Consider the following 21937-nt stretch of genomic DNA (forward strand, 5'->3'; position numbering starts at 1 on the left):
GGAGAGGGGCAGAGAGAGGGGGAGGTGGAGAAAGGGAGGGAAGGAGAGTGGGACAGGAGAGAGAGGGAAAAAAAGGAGGGGGTGGGGTTAGAGGAAAAGGAGTTGAGGGGGGAGGAAGATGTCAGGGAAGGGTGGAAGGGGGGAGGGGTGAGAAACACAGAGATAGATGAAGAGAGCAAGAAGTGAGGGCAGAGAGAAACACCACGGCATCGAAAAAACACCACACGCCCAACCACAGCTCTAGTCTTGTGAGTACCGTGAGCACGGGTCACGCACACAAAGATCAGAGTTGCTGGGGAAAAAAAGTCTATAGACAAGCCGCAGTGAAGCAGAGAAAGAAAAGGTTAAAGGTCAGAGCATAGCAGATTTGCTGGTTTGTATATAGGATACTGTACGATCGTGCAGCAAGATCCACCCATACAGCACTCAAATCTGCCCCTTCCCTTAAGTTACGATGCAGCACTCTCGCATCTGTGAGAACACATATAATATGTTTCTATCATGTGTTACATGTTCATATGTTTGCTGTGCCTCATGATAAATAGCGTATGTGGAGATCTCTCTGAATGTGTGTATAGCAGGATTGTGAATGACTCGCTGATTAAGCAGGGTGGGGGGTGTGTGTACAGTAGAATGTGAATGCACAGGGGGTCTGTAGACATGTGTGTGTATGTGGACATGAGTGCGTGTGTGTTTGTGTGTGTGTTTGTGTATGTACATAAGTGCATGTCTGTGTGCGTGTGTATATGTCTGTGTGCGTGTGTCAGCCACTCACTCGTTCAGCAGGGGGACGGAGGTACGCCTCTTGCTCTTCTGCACCATGTTGGCCTGGTTCCTGAGGGAGATGCGCAGGGTGGAGGGGGCCAGGCGGCAGGGCTCCCCGTCCACCTGCACGGGGACCGTTTTGAAGGTGGTGAGGGTCACCTCCCGGCACTGGTGCAGCCTCTCGCCGTGCCCGCCGACCTGCAGCGCTGCCTGGGGGGGGGCGAGAGAGGCGTGAGGGTGAGCCAGCGGCCACTCAACATTTACATTTATTCATTTGGCAGATGCTTTTATCCAAAGCAGTTTACAAGCGAGGCAGAGTACAACACAAGAAAAAAAACCATGAGGAGTCAGCTCCACTCACCAGGGACGCCATGGTGAAGCCGATGACCTCGATGCAGCCGTCGTCATGGCGCTGAGGCTCGAAGTCGCGGTGGTCGCCCGTGTTGCCCCAGGGCATGGTGCCCGCGCAGTACCTGAGAGCAGGGTGGGGGAGGGGCAGACCGTTCACATGACATTACGTTTTTATACTGTTTTTAGCATACACACAGTAGCACAGCATTACTGATTACGTGGACAGCAGGGGGGCACCTGGGAATGTTTAAGAAGACGATGCACTGGAACTTCAGCTCTTGGATCTTGGGCGTGAGGTCCGTGCCATCACACTGAGGAGGCAGGCGGAGCGGCAGGGAGAGGGAGAGAGGGATGAAGGGAAGGAAAAAGAGGGAGAAAAACAACATTCCACATCATACAGGACACAACCATGACTCCTGTTATTCTGTGAAATTCACAAGACCGTGTATGAGCAACGTCTCTCCAGAAACATCTCCAGCTGTGCGATTGCGTAACGCATAAGCATGCGTACACAGAGACGAAGCACAGCAGCGACAGGCTGCAGGTTTGTAGGTGTGCCTCCGAGGGCCTGCCGAATTTTACCCGCCCCCACGGGGGCTCACTCACCACCACTCTGACGTGTTTGGACAGATCTCTGGAGCTCCTCTGCAGGAAGTCTGAGAAGGCTGCCTGCAGACACCGGAGAAATGGCCGATGTGACAAAGGCACTCCAGCAGGGACACCACAAACACATTATATCCATATAAAATATCTATTTGCAAAATTATTCATTTCCCACTCCAGGCCACTGTATATATTTTCCATTCCCGCTGGCCTCACATCCATTACCTCATATTAGCAGCAGTGTGGTATAGTGGTGAGGAGCAGGGCTCGTACCCCAACTCTACTCTCCAGTGAGGCACTGCTGTTGTGCCAGTGGGCAAGGTACTTAACTTGAATTGCCTAAGTGAAACATCCAGCTGTATGAATGGATAGCATGTATAAACTGTCAGGTACGTATGTTGCTCTGAACGAAAGTGTCTGCTAAGCAAATGCAATGTAAAGTAATGTAATGCAAGTTAATGTGAAGTAATATAATTTTACTCTGACCAAATGTATGGTAATTATGCTGTTCATGTACCTAGGAGAGAGAGAGTGCTCTATTGTGGGCACCTTTTCATATGCTATTGCTCTCCCATTCCTGCGCTCTGTTCCTCTGCTGGCCCTGGGAGTATGTTTTCAGAGCAGGCCACAGGAAAGGATTTATACACACAATTAATCCTCTCAGTTCTGTAGCCTGATAGCAGTGGTTTTCACACTTTCCCCATATAGACAAGACCTTGCTGCCCAGCATAAGAACGTTTGCACTTAAGTTTTTCCTGGGACATCAGCCCTTGGGCGTTGTCCATTTCTACAGATGGATTATGCGTTACAGAAATGCAGGCTGAGAACCTCACTCAACAGCACAGTCCAGTCCAAAGCCAAGGCCCCCGTCCACTACTCCAAACCGCTGCCCGCCACACAAGAGCCTCTCCTCCTAACATCTTCCAGTTCATACAATCAGAAAGGGCACTCCGCTCACCCCTGCATAGAACATCTTATTCCGGAAGCGGCTGTTGAATTTCTCTGGGTTGGCCTCTGTGAAGAGAAGAGCAGAGCAGTCACCACTGCGCAGACCGTGTGTGAGCAGGAACACAGCTGTCCGGCACGCTTTGCAGCGCAGCCATTTCAATTCTGAATTCCTGACAGAACGTCAGCTGGTGCCGAGTCACTACCCACAATCCTCCTCACCTCTGGACTCATGGAACTCCAGCGTGACATGGGCATCAAAACCCAGGCTGAAGTAGTTATTGAACACGTTGAGGGGGAGCTGGAGACACACAAGCAGACACAAAGAAGAGTTACTTTTGCTGGCGCATTTTATAAATTATACGGCTGTTTATGCACTCTGACCAAATGTCATGAGACACGGGTATTTATGAAAAAAATCATGTCTTTGTTCTGAGAAATTAATAGCTTGTTAGCCTGACTTTGTCCAAAAATATTGCTTCAATGCATTGTGGAAGACGATCGACTATTTCTGGCAGAAAGCTGGAGATATTGTGCTCCACTCCTCCTTTAAAGAATTAGTAAGATCCACTACTGAGGAGGGCCATTTTGGCCTTGACCTAATTCTGCATTCCAATTCGTCCCAATGATATTCTGTCGGGTTGAAGAACGGGCTCTGTGCTGGGCAGTGCAATTCTCTGGTTATTTTCTTCAAACCATGCTTTCACAATTCTTGCTTTGGTGACCTATTTTCCTTCAGTCAGAGGTTTCCTCTCTCCTTTCTGAGTCCCTAGCTTTAACCTGGCAACAGCTTTCATCTGTCTCGCTCCCTGTCCCTTTACCCTCCTCCCTGAACTCTGACCCTTGACCCTGCCGTCACCTTCTGGGTGCCCTCCTCTGGGTGGGTGGGGCTCGACTCCACCTGCAGGTTCCAGCGGTCCAGCTGCACCACGGTGCCATCCTCCACGTGACAGAGGATCTTAGACACTGGCTCATCTGTGTACCCCTGCAGAGAGAGGGAGGGAGAGGGAGACAGGAGAAGAGGCAGGTTGAAGCCGAGTGGAAGAGAGAGAGGGGGGTACAGACACAGATGGAGAGGGAGGATGGGAAGGGAGAGGGTTTGTCACGACAGCAGTCCGGATCCGAGTCACTAATGCTCACTGCCTACTTGTGCCATAGGTGCTCATCACCAAAGTGAGTTCATATTTAGCACCAGAACGTAACACAAAGTGTATTAAAAGTGTGATTAGCCTACACACATATAGCAGCATGTCATCAACAGCTGTTTCACTTTGTGCACACCTGAGCTGAAACTAAGCTCTCACACCTGACTAAACAAGTCAACCTCTGGGGATAAACAAACCGGCAGCTGCAAAATCCCCTCCGAACAAATGAAGTATGAAGGTATCCTGAAATCCCAAACAATCAGACTGATGTGAACTTTCGGGAAATTTTGTCAAGCTCATCGTAACATGAATATCCGGGCTTAAAGACTAGCCTTCATCTTTTCACAAGATGTCAACAGTTCATGTTTTCGTCCTTGTTGTCGCAAACCGGAAGGGAGAAAGCCGCTGTGCTGTCATGTCGTTTCGAAAAGCTAAATCGAAGCACCTGCCGTGTGTTAAGCCCATTTCAATTTCAATTTGAGAGGAAAAAAAAAAGGTAAGCGAAGCTTTGACATTGCACTGCTAATAGTACCATAGCATTTCATCTTGAACTTGAGAGAGAGGGAGAGCGAGATTCTAGACGCCAAGGTCAAAGCCACGCTGATTTCCGCCCCCACGGCAAGAGCACTACAGTGCCGTGAGAGCATAATTAAGGGCATTTCAAAAGGCACCAGTTAAAGAGCTGTTAGACAGAATTATAATAACAGTCATAATCATACCATTGGTGATAAGCATATCATATTTTTTCGAGAGGCTTTTGTTCTGTTAAACAACAACACAACAAGCAGACAAATCCTACGCAATTCATTTTACCCCCCAAAAATAAACACATTTTTCATGGTCTGTGATACTTCATAGGCACATAATAGGAATAATTATTTCCCCACTCCACTTTAGCCTGTGAACACACGAACGGCTGAGAGCAATCTGATTACCACGCGTATTTTGTGTTTTATTTATTAATGAATACAGTAATTGTTAATAATCCCGATCCCCCCCGTCACCATCTTGCAGGCTCCTCCCCCCCGCTTTGAAGCCGCGCCGCTGCGCGAGTCCCCGGGAAACGTGGCGCTATATTTAGAATATGCTCATTAGTATTCGTGCTAATTAGCACTGGAGACATGCTTTTATCATTCCCCCCACCCCTCTCGCTGGACCCAGTGACACTGCCACAGTCGCTGACACCACAGGTCTCCGGAGGGTCCCAGTACGGGTACGTGACAGGAACCAGCCGCCGGCGGAGCTTATTTCTGGGAATGCCTTGGTGATGTGTGACATAACGGAAGTCACCGCTGTACAGCGCTGCACGAGATACAGACCCTTCCCAGTGTCAGTGATGTACAAGCTAAATGACTTTCAAGTGACACCATTAGCACTTTTATCAGAGAAAATGAAGAAAAATATCAATGTGGCAAATATCTTCTGAGAGGGTTTGGTCCACTCTGACCAACTGGTGGTCCCTCACGACGTAAAATTCGAAATTTCAGAATTTCAGAAATTTCGATTTCCTTTTCGAAACCGAATCCTGTCAAATTCAGGGGCGACTCACCCCTCCCCAGTTCAGGGTCCGCGCGAGGTCGTTTCCTGTCCCCAGAGGAAGCACGGCCACAGGCGGCTGGGGGTTCATCTGCAGCTCGTCCAGAGCAGACAGGATCCAGCCCACCTGCAGGACACAGAGAGTAACACACGCTGTCACCCGCACAGTAACACACGCTGTCACCCGCACAGTAACACACGCTGTCACCTGCACAGTAACACACGCTGTCACCCGCACAGTAACACACGCTGTCACCCGCACAGTAACACACGCTGTCACCCTCTCCGAAAGCGAGTGAACCTCAATTCCCATCACTGCACTCTGATGTTCCCCACCCCACAGCAAGAGAGTTTTAGGGAAGGCCCTTCACTCCAACTAAACACAAAGTATTTTCTGTGCCTTTTCAAGTCTGTGCCTTGCTACATAAGATGTGTGCTTCCCTTTTTCATTTGACCTAAGCGCCACTGTTCCTTTCCCACAGTGAAACGACACCACGTGCGAAGCGAAGATAGGAAAAACTGTAAGATGAACTTTGCATCAGTGTGTGCAGCCTCACCGATGTGTGTAACATGTTTTAAAAGATATAAAGAAATATATACTACAGCACTCGGCTCACCACAGATGGTGCTTCTGGATTTGAGCTCATGTCATAAGGGTAGTGGGTGTCAGGCAGCGAGATGCAGATTTCCTGTCTGTGTGGGAATTCTCCAGCTCTCACTAGGGGGTGATGTGCTCACTTGAATAAATCCGTCACGTGTACACTCCCAGAGCTTGGGCAAGAAACGAACGAGCGAAACACATCTTAATCTTACCGTCCCGTCTCCGCCGCAGGCGAGTATGCGCAGATTTGGCACTTTCCTGTACAGCTCCAGCCTGAGACGGGGGAGGGAGAGAGACAGGACGGTCAGAGATGCCAGACTTCGGAAGCAGCCGGTTACAGAGAACAGCGGTGGCTCCAGAGTGAAGGTTTACTTGCATCGCTCCACAGACCGCGGTACAGCGGTGTGGCATTAGCTGTCTCTGTCTCACCGCTGGAGGCCCCCGTCCACAGCGGGCGGCAACACGGCGGGCCCATGGCAGGAGCCGCCCCGCTGGGCACTGGCCTTTACCGCGGCTCAGCCTCCAGCCGCCCAGCCCGGCTCTAATCCCAGCCAACCTCTCTAACGAGGGCGGAATCCGGGAAAAAAATTTAAAAATAATTCTCCAAACTAATTAGGGTTTGATATGTGAATGAGAGTTTAAATGAAATAGTTTGAGACAGGGAATCTCCCTTAGGCCAGCTTTGGAACTCTCGCTTTATTTAATACGCTTTATTTATACCGTGCTTTCGTGGAGGATGCTCAAAGCGCTTTTCAGTTAAACTATTTGTCCTTTGAATGCACTTACTCTTATGGTTACAATTGCATTACAGACACTGCATGAAGGCGTGTAAATGCAAATAACTTCATGCACGTTATCTCCCTAGCATCTTCCCTGGCATCTTGTAAATGCTAAAGTAGACGAAGGAAATCAACACTGTCATTGTTACATGCAAACTGAACCCATTTCCATCAGGCTTCTCACGCTGTTCCACCACTCTGACTCTCCACAGTCCACTCTAGCACCTCAGCTGGAGACACAGCAAAGAGGAAAAAAGGAGAGGAAGAGGAAGAATAGAGAAAACCGAGAGGAAGAGCGCCAGCAGGCAGAACTCACGCTTCCCTGGGCCCGCCTTGCGAGAGATCAAACACCTGCCGTGGGTTTAGGATCCACATGAACATCTGCAGGACCTTGGTCCCCTGAGGGGAGGAGAAACATGGCAGGTCACTCCCATCGCCACCCGGCACCCCAGATTTGAGCCCTGCATTTTGGGGACGGAGGCGGAGGACTCACCTGGTTCCCCCCGCTCTTGGGGTTGACGAAGACCAACACGGGCTTCATCAGCGGAGAGGGGAGGGGTTTGAGCATGAACGGCCGCCACTTGGACTCCTGCAAGTGGGGGGGGGAGACACAAAGGAGTCTCACACACACACCGGCTGCAGGCCACCGACACGTCCGTCACAGGTAGGAGTTAGGGGAAGGGAGACAAGGACCAAGGCGGGTGTCTTCTAATGGGCCCAGGCTGCAGCCCTCACCCCACACCTCCGTGTGGGTTTTTGGGGTGGTGAAGAGGAAGGGAGGTAGCCTGGGGACACTCGCCAGGTCAGCAGGTAAGGGGGGGTTCTGTCACTTAGGGGTGGGCGTGAGTAGAAGAGGAGGACTGTCCTGAGCTCAGCTTCTTAGCCAATCAGTCTCTGCCTGTGTGCACCTGGATGCTGTTCTGTCTCACAGTCAAGGCTTTCAGGATAGGGGTGGGGGGGGAAACAAGTTTACTCACATCTGTTCCCTTTTTGCTGGTCCTTCTTTTGAACGACGTCCGTTTTTTCCTTCGGCTCGAGTTTTTAAAAGAGCTCTGGGAGACAGGAGAGAAATGGGGCACTAAGTGTGGCCACACGCAGAGGCCTGACTGCAGCTTGGATCGGCGTTACCAATGCTTTCCATACTATTGAGCTACTGAGCCACTAATACAATGCGAGACATTACTGATGCCTCGGGAGGCTTAGCTTAGCCACGGAGGAGTCAATGCAGTGCCACTTGCAATCACAATAAGGGAGCAACCAATCAAGAAGAAGCTGAAGGAGCTCTCCGCAAAGATCACCTGCTTTCAGTCAAATAAGAATCACTGGGGAAACAGAACCAAAATTAACCAAATTAGTTTATAAGGCGACGATGCTAAAAGACTATCCTCTTAGGGAGTGGTAGACATAACTGTTTCCTGCTTCCTGTGCAACAACCCTGCCATTGTGTGGAGGTGTCTGCTAACCCACCAGGAGAGTGGTGTGTGTGTATGGTGGTGATGGTGTCAAAGACTGTGACACCCTTCTCTTAACTCCTGTGTAAAGGTAACACTGCGCAGTGCCACAAATCAAAACTCCGACCCGCCAGCAAATCACACTGCCAATCACAGCCCTGCGGCTGACCCAAAACATGTCAGACCACAGTGAGAAGGGGGGGGGAAGCTGTCATTGGAAAATTCTGATTGGCAGGTGGGTCCGCTTTTGATACAGTCTATGCACCTTTGTGATGTCACTGATGAGTATAATGCAAGAAGCAACATGGCCGCTGCTAGTATGTGTGTGTGAATGTGATGATAGAGAACGTGTATACATGTGCACATAATGGTAGAGACTGCGCCACAGATAAAACCGATGATGTGGTGTTCAAAGCACAGAGAAAGCAGCTTATAGAGTGGCCTCACCAGGGGAGCTTCCAATCATGACCCAGCAGCTGAAGCTGCCGGTGACAATCTCATGCACAGCGACTCCTTTCAGAGCCTCACGTCAGCTTTCATTACAATCTCTTTGCAACAAACTGAAGACATTCCAAAACAGACACCGGCCTTCCACTCCCACTGTCTGTGCTGAGCCCTTCCAGCTGAAGACACACTAACACACACACACGCACACATGCACACTCACACTCACTCACACACAAAGACATAAAGATATGCACACACAAACATATGTATGCACACACATATACACACGCACACACAACACTGAAAAGAAGCATACAGATACACACTCACACACACACACTCACTCACACACACAAACACTGAAAAAAACAAGCATACAAGACACACTCACTCACCCGTGCCCACTTACATACACATACACATAGACCCAAAGGCATAAACACATACACGCACACAGAAAAAGCGCATACACATATACAGACATACAAACACATACACAGTTACAGACACACACACACACACACACACACACGCGCGCGCGCGCTGTCCTGGAGCAGCTGCAGAGTGAGAGACTGATTGGATCTGACTCCCATGCACTGCCGTGCACTGACTCGTGTTGGCAGGTCTGGAAGTGTACCTGCGGCTTCCTGACTTTGATGATCCAGGAGGGCGGGACGATGACCCCGGCATGGGCTCCTAAGGAGCAGGGCTCCTCGATCTGGTGCAGCATGAAGCACGTCACCTTGTTGTGGAACTGAGAGGACGGAGAGCGAGAGAGAAAGGGAGGGGGTTAGACCCTTACATCAGGACAACATCAGCCAGAGAAAAAGGCCCCGGGGGAGGCGGAGGGATGGAAGCCTCACTCACGGCCTGCTTGCACCAGGAGCAGCTGATCGCCACGATCTCTTTGCTGTGGAAGAATTTCTGCTGGAAGCTCTGCGGAAAACAAGCGGGCAGAGAGACACACGAATTATACTCGCGGAGAAGAAGGAACAGCTCCCTCTGCAACTAAAAATACATACATGAACTTCTGAAAATGCAACGTGCTTCTCCCGGGTGCATTTGCCTTTAGGTCTCCCGTGACTGTCAGCCGGTACCGTAGTGAATTGTGAGCATAAGAATTATGAATCTAAAAGTTTTTCATAATCACTGCCAGCTGCTGGCTCCGTCGATATTTAATGTCTCGGGTGTGTACCTTCCCACACTGCCTGCATTTTCCCTCCTGCCGGCGACGGTGCACCCAGTGGTGTCGCAATATGTTTTGCTGCAACAGAGTGGTGAAAACGATCAGAATGCCTCTTCGCCTCTGCGGCCACACACACACATGAAAAACAAGGTGAGGACGGGGGAGGGGCCGCGATGGTCAGACTTACATCTCTCAGGCAGCGGGAGCCGCCCTCTCTGAAGGTGGGCTTGCAGCGGAAGTTGATCTGGAAGGGGGGAGGCACAGAGAGAGCAAAGCGGTCAGGAACGGGCCGCTCTCCGTCCGGCCCAGGGGAGGGATGGCGGCGGGTGACTCACAGCCGGGGCTGAGAGCGCAACAGTAACAGTGTATGCGTCCAGCGGGGGTGCGAGGTAAGGGGTTTGGTGGACAGAGCAGGCTTGGAAGCAGGGCGATTCTGAATTTGCAGGTGGAGCTGCTTGACTTCAGCAGTCATGCGTAGGACTGCACATTTGCGAGACAGTATTCACCGCACAGGGTGTGTGAGGAACTGCACAGGTAAGGAAACGTATGAGGGACTGCACAGGTATGGGAGTGTGTGAGGGACTGCACAGGTTTGGAAGTGTGAAGGACCGGACAAGTTTGGAAGTGTGAAGGACTGCACAGGCATGGGAATATATGAGGAACTGCACAGGTTTGGAAGTGTATGAAGGAGTGCACAGGTTTGGGAGTATTTGAAGGAGTGCACAGGTTTGGGAGTGTATGAGGGACTGCACAGGGTTGGGAGTGTATGAGGGACTGCACGGGTTTGGGAGTGTATGAGGGACTGCACAGGTTTGGGAGTGTATGAAGGACTGCACAGGTGTAGACCATACCTTCTCCAGTTGCTCCATGCAAGCAGTGTGGACCACTATCTTACATGCTGCACACTTCCTCCGGGGGGCTGACTTCTTAAAAGGACACACACACGGAGATACCTTTGAGACGCTTAGTTACCATGGTAAATCTGCAGTGATATTTCGCCAATCTGCCACCAACTCTGTTCTGTTACTAATTTGTCTGTATCTGTGAATCTCTAGCCTCTATCCTTCTCTCAGTTTCTCACTTCTCTTTTCCTCTCCTTTCCCATTCAGTTCCAAATTTGCTTGTTGACACCGTCACGCCAAAGAAAAAGATGAGTGTCTCTAAAGCACTTGAAAACATAAAACAGCCCTCAACAACAACTGTGTGGATAATGCATTAAGCTCCCAATACAACCTGCTCTCTGTATCCCCATTCAGATAAATAACGTCCCTCCTTTCTCAGTTCAGTGCAAATGGGTACTATGGTGAATTTCATTGCCAAAACACATTAATGGTATCACTCTGTTCCTTCACACTCTAGCTATTCACACAAACTGTAAATATCTGCCTCTGACACCCAGTCTTCTTCTCACTCTACCACCTCTTTTTCTGCCTTCCCACTATCACTCTCTCTGTCTCTCTCTCTCCCTCGCTGTCCCTCTTCCTCTCCCTCCCCTGGACTCTTGTCCTCGTCTCTCTCAGGTACTCACTGCTATCTTGACCAGGCAGGTCTCCTCTCCCAGGTAACACAGGTCTCCGGAGCAGTTGGTCTCCAGCCACAGGTGGTCGCCGTTGACGGCGTTTTCCTGCAGACGGCGAGCAAGCGAGCAAACACACCGCATCGTTTACACACAGCCCTCCCGACGGTCAGCGCCCGGCCGAGCATTACACGCTGCAGAGCACTCTGGAACTAACCAACATTTCTGAGTAAAAAATGTTAATGGGTTCTACTCAGTGTACAATAAAAGCATTGTGTGAAGCCATTAACCTTCCACATCTGTAGAACCGCGACATTTACATACATCCAACGCTGCATCGCATGGGTTTACCGCAAACAAATAACACAAAACCAGCCAGGCTTATTTTTTCTGAAACACAAACCGTACATGAAAACCAGCAAAATACAGACTTGGGAATACGCAGCTAACCCTCAGTAGGCAATGTGTTTAGTGTGCTGAATCGGGTTCGGATGAATATTTCATTAAAATATTCCAATCCATAAAGCATTTACGCCTATTCATAGCAAGGCACTAATCTAAAGTGTTAGCGAGCAGCAGGGAGTAATTCTGTGGTTTTGGATCAGTTCACGCTTACCTCAGTAACGGCTGTGGCGCGCGCGCACACACACACACACACACACACACACACACACACACACAGATGTCTGTTCAAAGCAGTTTTGTGATTTTAATACTGGCCCGTTAAAGTTTAATCACAACACAGCGAGCATCTAGGCCCCAGGGGGGTGAAGAGAAAGGCCAGCCCTGACGTTCAGGAAGTAACCCATGCGGAGCAGAAGCGCGCCTCTCCCCCCGCCCCGCGCCAGGACTAACAGCCAGGCGACACCTGGATGTGCGAGCGGTGACGAGGGCGCTCTCTGTTGCTATGCCACTGGCCTCAGAAAAAAAATCACCTCCCCCCCCCTCCACTAACGCCCCCCAGGCTCAGGAGCTGAAAACTGCTTATGTCTGCAGAAACCAATTAGAGACCCACTGTTGCTCCCTGGCGTATACGCAGTGTCAACAGTGTTTTATTTACTGTAAGTCATATCGGTGGAACCTCTTCCCTCACCCCCACCCCCCTCCCCTTATGTGCAGCTTCCGTTCTCATCGGTCGCAGCGTGCCTGGTTTAATATCGCTCCTGCTCCAGCGCGGGCGATAACATGCTGTTGTGCGCCAGCTCCGCTGCTGCTGCCCGAGCCTTCCTTGAGGTGTGTAAAGTAAAATTAATTTGTAAATTCAATGCGGATCAATAACAGCTCCCGGAGAGGCCTCAGCTCGGCATTTAGCGCCCGGCTTTGTGTGGTGGTGGTATGTGGGCCGGGGTTATTATGTACATTGGGCTCTGTACCGCCTTTGGTGGCTATTCTCTCTTCTTGTTTTTTATCTCTGTTTGCTATGCATTTAAGGAATTACTGTCATTTCTTTTATTGGTACAGTACACAGAGCACTGTACGGCAGGGCACTGGGAAGGGAAACACGCAATGCTAATGGAATAATTTACTACAAAAGCTAAATGAGAAATTTAAAGACACAGCAAAACTGTTTAGACCAGAGTGCTGCAGGTTTGAATGTCAGGACTGTTTTTGTACCCCTGAACTGAACCTAAACTGCTACAATAAATTATGCAGCTATGGAAAGCGATAATACATAAAACATGCGAACAGTATGAAGAACCCTGGACAAAAACAACAGCATAAGTGAGTGATACAGCACTGAGGAGCACCTCCACAGACCACTCTCACTCAGTCCAATAGATTCGGTCAAAGCCCCACAATTAAAAAAATTATTTCGTGAAACATATCTTAGAGAATATATATTTTAGCTCAATCAATGTATTTAAAAATATACACATGATTTCAATGTTGGCATGTTGCAATACATTTCTGATTTGCATTAACATATTTTAATTGCATTTGCTATATATTCTTGGACTGAACAAACATTTCTCTATAAATTATAATATATTTTATGTCTGTACTGGAGAGCGCTAAGCTCCTCCTCCACAGCCCACTTAAACTCCTGTCCACCAACAGAATAAAAGTATAAGAGAGCCGAGCTCCGCCCACACAGGCCACTCACAGTCCAGTCCACCGTGGTGCGCAGCTCCTTTGTGGGCCCGTTGCTCAGTGCAGGGAGGGGGCCCTGGATGGGCGCCAGGTGCTGCAGGCCCGACCGAGAGATCGCCTTCCTGTGGGTCCACACAAACAAGAGAGGAGCGATGGAAAACAGTCCCTTTTTGGTACCAACATATAACCGTGTACCTGCGGAGGGAAACTCAAGCGCCGTGCCGCATTACAACAGCACACTGCGTGTGGTCTGACAATGATCCAGGTATGTCAGAAAGTCTCCTGATAAAAAAGCAACTTAAATGCTAAAATAGAGTGCAAGCTAAAGTAGAGCGCAAGCCTTACACTTGAACACTTACACCTGCTAATCCTTCACTCAGCACCTAAGCAATCACGTGGGCACGGGCATGATTACTGATGTTCACATTCATTACACAAGAACTCTGATTTTCAATGGAAGCGAAATCCCCAGCACAAAATGCTCTGCTACACATGTAGTGCTCTCGCTAGTTCTCGGTCAAACAAAAACCCCAGATCAGCAAAGAACCGGTCATTTATGTGGCAGGGTTCAATTTCACAAGATCGTGCAGCTAACAGAGTTGGGAGAGGGTGCGGGGATCGACACCAGAGGTCACCAGCAGACACGCGGGTTTAAAGTTACAGTTAAATGTCAGCTGCACGCACAGTACCGACTCACAAAAAAAATGACAAAACGACAAAAGACGAGAAAGAAGCGACACACGGCCGACCCTGGAGGGACCTTGGCAGCTGTGCGGTGACAGCCATCCTCCACCCCGTTCCTGGCCCTCAGACCTTCCCCCCACGGGCCAAGCACCTGCAGGGCATCTGTCCCACGCGCAAGCGGAGACGAGTACACTCTGCAGGAAAACTCCAGCATCCTAATAAGCTTCCCAAACATCACTCTTTGCATCCTTCTTAAACCGAGAGCCTCTCCCCTCGCTGTTCTGAGGCGGCGGTGGGAGAGGCATCGGCACAAACGCCTGCCATGTGTGGATGACAAGGGGAAGGAAAGTGCAGGCCACAGCAGAACGCAGCTCACACACACGCGCACGCGCACACGCACACACACGCACACGCACACACGCACACACACGCACGCGCACACACACACACCTTGTGTCACCTTGACTCAGCAACATGTGCTCTGATCACGGCAGGCACTGTGCCCACCTCAATACACTGGCGGCGCAGTCATCAAAACTGCGGACAGCACAGTCATCAGAAACACAGTCATCACAGACACCCTCCCAACCTCAGCACTATGATGCTGCAGCCACAGATCGATACAAATATAGAAACATGGAGACAACTGATTATATAGAGTCAAAAGAGAACTCGTCTTTTCATACTCAATATATTTACATACATATACAGCACATATATAATATGTACAGTACCAGTCAAAAGTTTGGACACGCTTGATTAATATAATGGGAAACATGCATTCAAAGCCAAGACATTTTGATTTAAATACTTATCCTTAAATGCTTGAAATTTGTTTCTTAAACAAATATACATAGTGAAGTTGATGCCTATGTATGAATTTCTTTCCGAAAAAAAGAATTTTTGGCACCGTATATATAAATATGCACGTACAATACATACATATAGGAGAACAGCACAGTTTACCAGTACATTGTATACTATACTGTATAAACTTGTAGAGTGTATTCTTTTTTTAACAACATCCGTGTACGGGAGAGAAATAAAGAGAGAAGCAAAAAGGAAGGGGTTCTGTGTTATTATTCAAGAGGGGAAGGTGATATCTTTAAAAGGGAGGTACACTAATACCTTCCTGAACTTTGTAGAGTCCATGTATGAATATTTATTTTGCTTTGGCAACATGGATGCAAATGTCCATTATGACCACCAGGTCTTGCCAATAAAGCTTGTTGAAATGAACTGACAGGGAAGAGAGGGGAGAGAGAGTGAATGAGAGAGACCTACCCTGCAGTTGATTATGTATCGCAAATTTCGTCCATATGGTCAGTGCCTCTGTGTGGGGTGTGAACGTGACACCCACAGGCCTGCGCGGCTTCACCCCACGGCCGGGCGGAGCGGATCTGACACAGGAGGCGGCTGTTGTGTTCATCTGACACCCTAATGAAAGTTTCAGATCCCCTTCTAAAATTATCCCTTTCAGAAGACAGAGGGGGAGTCAGGTTACAGGTCGAATGTAAGCGAGACCGCCGCAGCCGCACACACCTTTAGCCTTTCCGGATAAATATAGCAACACGGGGGGGGGGGGGGTGATGGACACCCGAAAAATCCACCCTATTAAGTAACCATAGGCCATAGAGAGTGCCACGTCACCCTCAACAATGTTAAAAGATTTACAGTGACCGTACGACGTGTTGCAAGAGACAAATAAAGTTCGATTAGTGTTTATCCCTAGTGAATAACACTTCATAGCCGTAACTCCAGCACCTATCTCTCAGGAGCTGAGGATCTGACGATTGTTTATTAACCCTGAGATTTATTTTTTGTCTGACACATAAAAAGTGAGAGATATTAAGGTTATATTTCTGTGGAGGTCAGTCATGTAATCATTATGGAATTGTACCCACTGTCTGCAGTAATCCCATGACACATACATATAGTTCTGGGTAAAGACTTGCTGTGTTTGATGACCCTACATATTACAACAGCAGTGCCAATGCTATTTGCAGAGCAGAGATCAAAGGTACCCAGTATGCAACACTGAAAGCGATCCTCAGAAGCAAGTTCTCCTAAGTTTCAGATGGCAAGGGCTCAGGCGGCGTCCGCATGTTCAGAGGACAGTCATCTGTTTTAATTGATGTTAATCTTCCATAGAGGCTAATGGCAGAGAAATCCTAATTCTGTGTACGGAAATTTTAAACCAAAAAACAACGACAGTCCAGGAGAATTTATTTTAAAAATCAGGCCAGCACTCGACCCAGTTCAATTCAGTACAATCCCATTCGATTCAGTATGAAACAGATTCAGAAACTGTGCTTGGTTAGCGCACAAAAGCAAAAGGTACCCATGTGTGAGCGTGTTAAATTCAGCATTGCATTATGTCCAATTAGGTCTCTTGGATACAGTATCTGTGCTTCTGAACATGTGTGATTTTGTGTTTAATTTAGCAACTGCTGTCAAAGCAGGCTGCAGCCCCCCACCACCACCACCTCCTCCTCCTCCTCCTCCTCCTCCTCCAACACCTGGCTATTAATGTCACCCTTCCAGCGTTGCCATGGAAACACGCTGACACAAACGGCTCCAGCCATATATTTAAGGCTTTATTTATTTTTGACCAATTTTACCAGCTGCTAGTAAGATTTTAAAACTGCTATCATCGGTTAATCCGTGCTCACCCGGCGTAGGACAGGGGCCGTCCACCCCTTTCCTGCCAGTTCACTTTCGACTTGGCTAATTAACTTAACCTGGTTAGTGCACATGTAGTTATTCTGATATGTATTAAAAATGATTCCCACATCTGGCCATTAGTTATGCTAAATGTTAATTAGAAAACGTATTCCCTCATCAAGCAGGCCTGCGCTTTGGGACTCTGGGACTGGACCATTGGCACCCACCACTTCAGCAGCCGAATGGCGCATTGACCTCATTATGCGAAAGTCTCTCCCCTCTACCACCCCCATTTTTATCAAAAAGATGCCATCACTCCTGCTTTCACTCCAGTTTTTGATAAGTTTTTAACACAACAGAGACACAAAGCTCTCCTGTTCTGTAGTGCTCTGCTGAGCAACTTGGAATTGCTCTGAGATATATTTGGCTGTAGCTGATCATTCAGTCCTATAAGCCCTATGGTAACAGACATTAAACATTAAAGTAGCCTACAGCAGGTATTCGAACTAAAGCCTAACACAAGACTTTTCTTTAAATGACTTTTTCCCCGGAGTAATTTACTAAAGAGATCCTGATTCTTTTTGTCAGTATGAGGTGCATATAGATCTGACAGGAAATTTGATCATAAGAATGGCAGCTATTGAACACAAATGAGTGTAATAATACATTTCTATTCTACTCATTCTTCTAGTGTATTTTATTTTTAAAAAAATTGCATCACATGGATTATTTGAAAACTAGGGCAGCAGTGTAATGTAGTGGTAAAGAGCAGGGCTCGTAACTTGAAGGCTGTCATTTCAACAATAACATCCAGCTGTATCAATGGATGATGCATAAAAATGTGTGAGTCAGTTTGGATGTGAGCATTTGAGAGCATCTGTTGAGCAAATGTAATGTAAAATGTAAGGCGAAACTCATTCAGCATCCTGAGCAGCGCACTCACCCAGTCCTGAAAAATCTCCAGTGCCAGGTGCTTTTGTGCTTCTCGCTTTCTCCCTGCCCTCTGCCCTGACCTCTCCTCAGGGTCTCGCCTTCACTCATCCTTGAGGGCAGGACCCTATGGGCCCTAGGAGTCCGAGCTCTAGGAATCTGCGGTACTGGCTTCCTCACCTCTGTGACCCTGTCTCGCTCAGTGCCGTCACCCCATCTCCAAGAGTTCCCTCCGCTCCACACCCTCGCCTCACTCAGTCCTCTAATCCCATCTCCTTTAGTCCCTTCAGTTCCAGAACTCTGCCTCCCTCAGTACCCTTAAGTTACATAACCTTGTCTCCCCGAGTTCCGTAACCCCGCCTCTCATTCCGTATCCCAGATTCCCTCACTTCCAGAACTCTGTCTCCCTTGGCTGCCTTAGTTCTGGAACTGGCTTTTTAGTTCCATGATACTGTCTACCTCAGTTCTGTAACACTGTCTCTCTCAGTTCTATAGTCCTCCTCAAACAAGGAATGGTGGAACACCACAGACATCAATCTCACACACCCAGGTTCCTCAGGTCAGGTGAGTCTGATCTGACATTGAAAGAAACCATAAGCCATGTCTCTTGTAGGACATTTGAGTGACAGATTTGAGAAAGGCTACCCCTTTATGGTCTGCTCAGGGGAGAGAATTAACCCCCCCCCCCCCCCAACCCCTCCACACTAAGCCTGACCTGACACCTGAACCAGAGGTGCCGATGAATCCTGTCACCTGATCCAGGAGAGGGCTTCACATACGTTACATCACCTTTTCACAAAGCAGCAACTCAACCTTTCACAACCGCATATCTCCTCCATCTGACTCTGAGGAACACAATACAGGCTGACATCAGGCGAAACGTTACTCCAGGTCTGCCGTGTCATCGACCAGCCTGTCAATGTGGCCGGACTGTGAGATAACCGCCACCGAAATGGCAAATCAGCTCTACGTTAACCAATGACATGACCATGCGTGTTCTCCCCATGTCACACGGGTTTTCCCCAAGTACTCTGGTGTCTCCCCTCACAAAGGTATCCTATCTAGGTCAACTGGTCTCCGGTTCATTGTTCTAAATGTGTGTTTGTGTGCCTTGTGATGCACTTGTTTCCCATGTCAGGTGTAGTCTTGAGCCCAGCCTGTGTTAGGATTGTCTCTGGCCCACTGCAACCTTCTAAAATATGCTAAAAATATACAAGTAGATTACATTACATTACTGCATTTAGCAGACGCTCTTATCCAGAGCGACTTACATTGTTTTACATGTTACCCATTTATACAGCTGGATATTTACTGATGCAGATCTGGGTTAAGTACTTTGCCCAAGGGTACAACAGCAGTGCCGCAGCGGGGAATCAAACCAGCAACCTTTTGGTTATGAGTCCTGCTCCTTACCACCATGCTACACTGCTGGATGATAATTCACAAGGCTTAAGTAGGCAGTATTTATGGTTTGCGTAATAATGTCAATGTATCCATTATCCTCGGGACCAAGGGATTATATAGCACCATTCTTACATTCTCACACACTCATATATCTGACAGATATATTTTGCAATAATTCTAATCTAAACACCAATTACACCCTCTTGCACCTCCTCCTGCACTTTGCTGAAGCCAACAGGCATTAAGTCGTAGATTCACGACCTGATTGGCAGCACAGGCCCTAGTGTTTAATTTGAAAACTCGAGCAGGACAAGTCTTGGTGTGATGGATTCAGTAGGAGGAGAGATAATGGCACGGCAGATACAGGCCTCCGAGCAAGGTGACTCATGCTTAACTGTGTGGGGTGGGAGAAAAAAGGACCGTGTTTGATTGTGTGGTTTGGTCCTCACAAAGCGCTCAATAAACACCATTCAAACGCTGCCATTAGCGAGGGAACACCTCGCCTCATAGTGCCTGGGTAATTTCCTTGAGGGAATTACCATTAACAAAGCAGCCGGAGAAAAGGCATCGGAGGGTGGGGGGGATGAGATTTCTCTTTTCATCGCCTACTGACAAGCGACAGTGACATGCCACGCAGCACAACGCGGAGTGCAACAAAGAGCAATCGGCATCGCTTACATCCAGGTAGAGCCTCTCCACCGAGCGCCAAGGCCTCTCTCTTTCTGCCGCTGCCGAGAGCCGCCGCGCGCCGCTAACTGGGTCAATGCCGTCCCTTCAAGAGGCGCGGCCGGCATTCATCGCCGGCGGCGATGAGCTGTGCCTGCAAGGCCGGTGCCGAGGCTCGGTGGAGGGGGAACCCTCGCCGCAAAGCAACACAATGTAACGCACACACGCCGCTCACAGCCCGTTAACGTTAACGGGGTTTGTTATCACTGTTCTGGGCAAGTTTTTTTATCTCAGATTCCTCCTGTCAGGGCATTCCCCCAAGGCTGGAACCAGCAGGTGAGACTTCCCTGCACAGGCCCATTTTTTCATGCTATTACATGATGTGCCACAGATAATAATTCCAGCAACCTGAAGACCGTCAAAACACTGCCTTAAAAAAAGGAAAAAAAAAAATCACAGGATTCCTCTGAGACAAGAATTAGAAGTAAAAAATCAACAGTGTTTCTGACTGACATCAATGCTTAGCAATTTAAATAATGGGTATTTGTTAAGTAAATGGATAGACTCTTGTTCAGACCTCCATTGCTGTGCAGAAAAAATAAGGATATGCTGGCTGTGATGCTGGCTTGTTAATTTAACAATACGAGGATGAAGAAAGTCATATAGAGCTGGTGGAGACATGGAGCAAGGAGATACTAAGTAGGTTTATCTGTGTTTTCTAGTGAGTCAGAGTTAGGCTTCATGAATATCAATCAGGAGGTAGGGCCATCTTGAACAACTAATGGCTTAATGATCGGAATCATTTGCACACAAGTTATGTTACGCAGTCAGACTCATTTGGTAGGTGCACACGAGTGGTTGTCAGCACATGATAGCTCCATCCAGTATTTGGTTGGTTGACAGCACATGGTAGCTCCACCCAGCATTTGGTTGGTTGACAGCACATGGTAGCTCCACCCAGCGTTTGGTTGGTTGACAGCACATGGTAGCTCCACCCAGCGTTTGGTTGGTTGACAGCACATGGTAGCTCCACCCAGCGTTTGGTTGGTTGACAGCACATGGTAGCTCCACCCAGCGTTTGGTTGGTTGACAGCACATGGTAGCTCCACCCAGCGTTTGGTTGGTTGACAGCACATGGTAGCTCCACCCAGCATTTGGTTGGTTGACAGCACATGGTAGCTCCACCCAGCGTTTGGTTGGTTGACAGCACATGGTAGCTCCACCCAGTATGCGGTTTATGAGGCCTCTCTCTCCACTCTTGTGTTTCCCACTTTTGACCATGACTGTGAGCACCACTGTGAATAAGATTCCTAATGCTCAAGGATCCATTATGGCAGTTGCAGTAATCCCTGACCCAAGGGAGGACACACCATGCAGCAAGTTTAAGCCATAAACACTCCCCGAGCTGGGACCGTGCGCGTGGGGCGCAATTAATTTACTTTAATGAAGGCCATTATCAGCCACGCGGTGTGGCTGAGAGCTCCCAGGGTCACCGCAGGGGAGGATGCTGGGAAATCCCTGTGTGACCGCGCCAACCGCTCAGCCTCACCTCGATCCGCGTCACTGAACCTGCTGCCGATGTCAGCGCCAGGGACAGTGGGCAAGCGATCGGCGCTCTTTGGTACGGATGGAGGGGGAATCGATAAATTCATCCGAACTGCCTGTTGGGACGAGCCACCGGCGTTCCCTCAGCTGTTCCCCTGCTTGGAGCCGTGCAGGAACTACAAACATGGCTACGCAAGCTCTCAGTTCTCGGGCTCAGAAATGGGAAACTGGGGCATAGCGCCTCTACGTGCTAACGGGAAGCCGAGCAGCCTGGCACCGGGGCTGTGCAAAAGAACACGACTCCCAAACCCCCCATGCGGGATAACAGCTCCCCTAATCTAGACGCACGCACGTTCACATTACAGCCCCTCGGCTCGCCGGTACGCTACAGCTCACATGAAGCCCTTGCCGAAAAACGCCGTGCCTCCCCGCTCTCCTCCGGCTCTGTGCGCTGGATTAGCATACTCGCGTCAGCTCTGACAGCCTGCCCTGGCTGGGGGGGGGGGCATCAGAGACAGGGTGTGCGCTTCAGATTTACTCCCGGGGCCCGGCGTGACTCAGCACAAGACAGCCCTGACAGGGGTGTGAAATACGCGCACACTCCCACTCGCGCACACGCACGCCATTC

At 49.0% G+C, this 21937-nt stretch overlaps 1 protein-coding gene across 2 annotated transcripts in view; it reads right to left on the reverse strand.

Moving 5' to 3' along the window:
- dgki (diacylglycerol kinase, iota) overlaps nt 1-21937 on the reverse strand; it is a 47333-nt gene that overhangs the window by 8766 nt on the left and 16630 nt on the right. Inside the window, exons 2-20 of one of the 2 annotated variants that reach the window (XM_036517622.1) lie at nt 13430-13538; nt 11338-11433; nt 10661-10732; nt 9997-10053; nt 9819-9887; nt 9491-9559; nt 9261-9377; nt 7703-7777; nt 7219-7314; nt 7042-7124; nt 6159-6219; nt 5359-5472; nt 3524-3649; nt 2887-2965; nt 2678-2733; nt 1723-1785; nt 1354-1427; nt 1127-1238; nt 776-975 (exon numbers count right to left, since the gene is read on the reverse strand). In XM_036517622.1, the coding sequence (XP_036373515.1) occupies nt 776-975; nt 1127-1238; nt 1354-1427; nt 1723-1785; nt 2678-2733; nt 2887-2965; nt 3524-3649; nt 5359-5472; nt 6159-6219; nt 7042-7124; nt 7219-7314; nt 7703-7777; nt 9261-9377; nt 9491-9559; nt 9819-9887; nt 9997-10053; nt 10661-10732; nt 11338-11433; nt 13430-13538 (1728 nt within the window). Of the gene's footprint in view, nt 1-775; nt 976-1126; nt 1239-1353; nt 1428-1722; nt 1786-2677; nt 2734-2886; nt 2966-3523; nt 3650-5358; nt 5473-6158; nt 6220-7041; nt 7125-7218; nt 7315-7702; nt 7778-9260; nt 9378-9490; nt 9560-9818; nt 9888-9996; nt 10054-10660; nt 10736-11337; nt 11434-13429; nt 13539-21937 lie in introns of both variants that reach the window. The other variant, XM_036517621.1, reaches the window with a different exon arrangement.

Source organism: Megalops cyprinoides, chromosome 23 (assembly GCF_013368585.1).
Source record: "Megalops cyprinoides isolate fMegCyp1 chromosome 23, fMegCyp1.pri, whole genome shotgun sequence".
Classification (NCBI taxonomy): Eukaryota; Metazoa; Chordata; class Actinopteri; order Elopiformes; family Megalopidae; genus Megalops; species Megalops cyprinoides.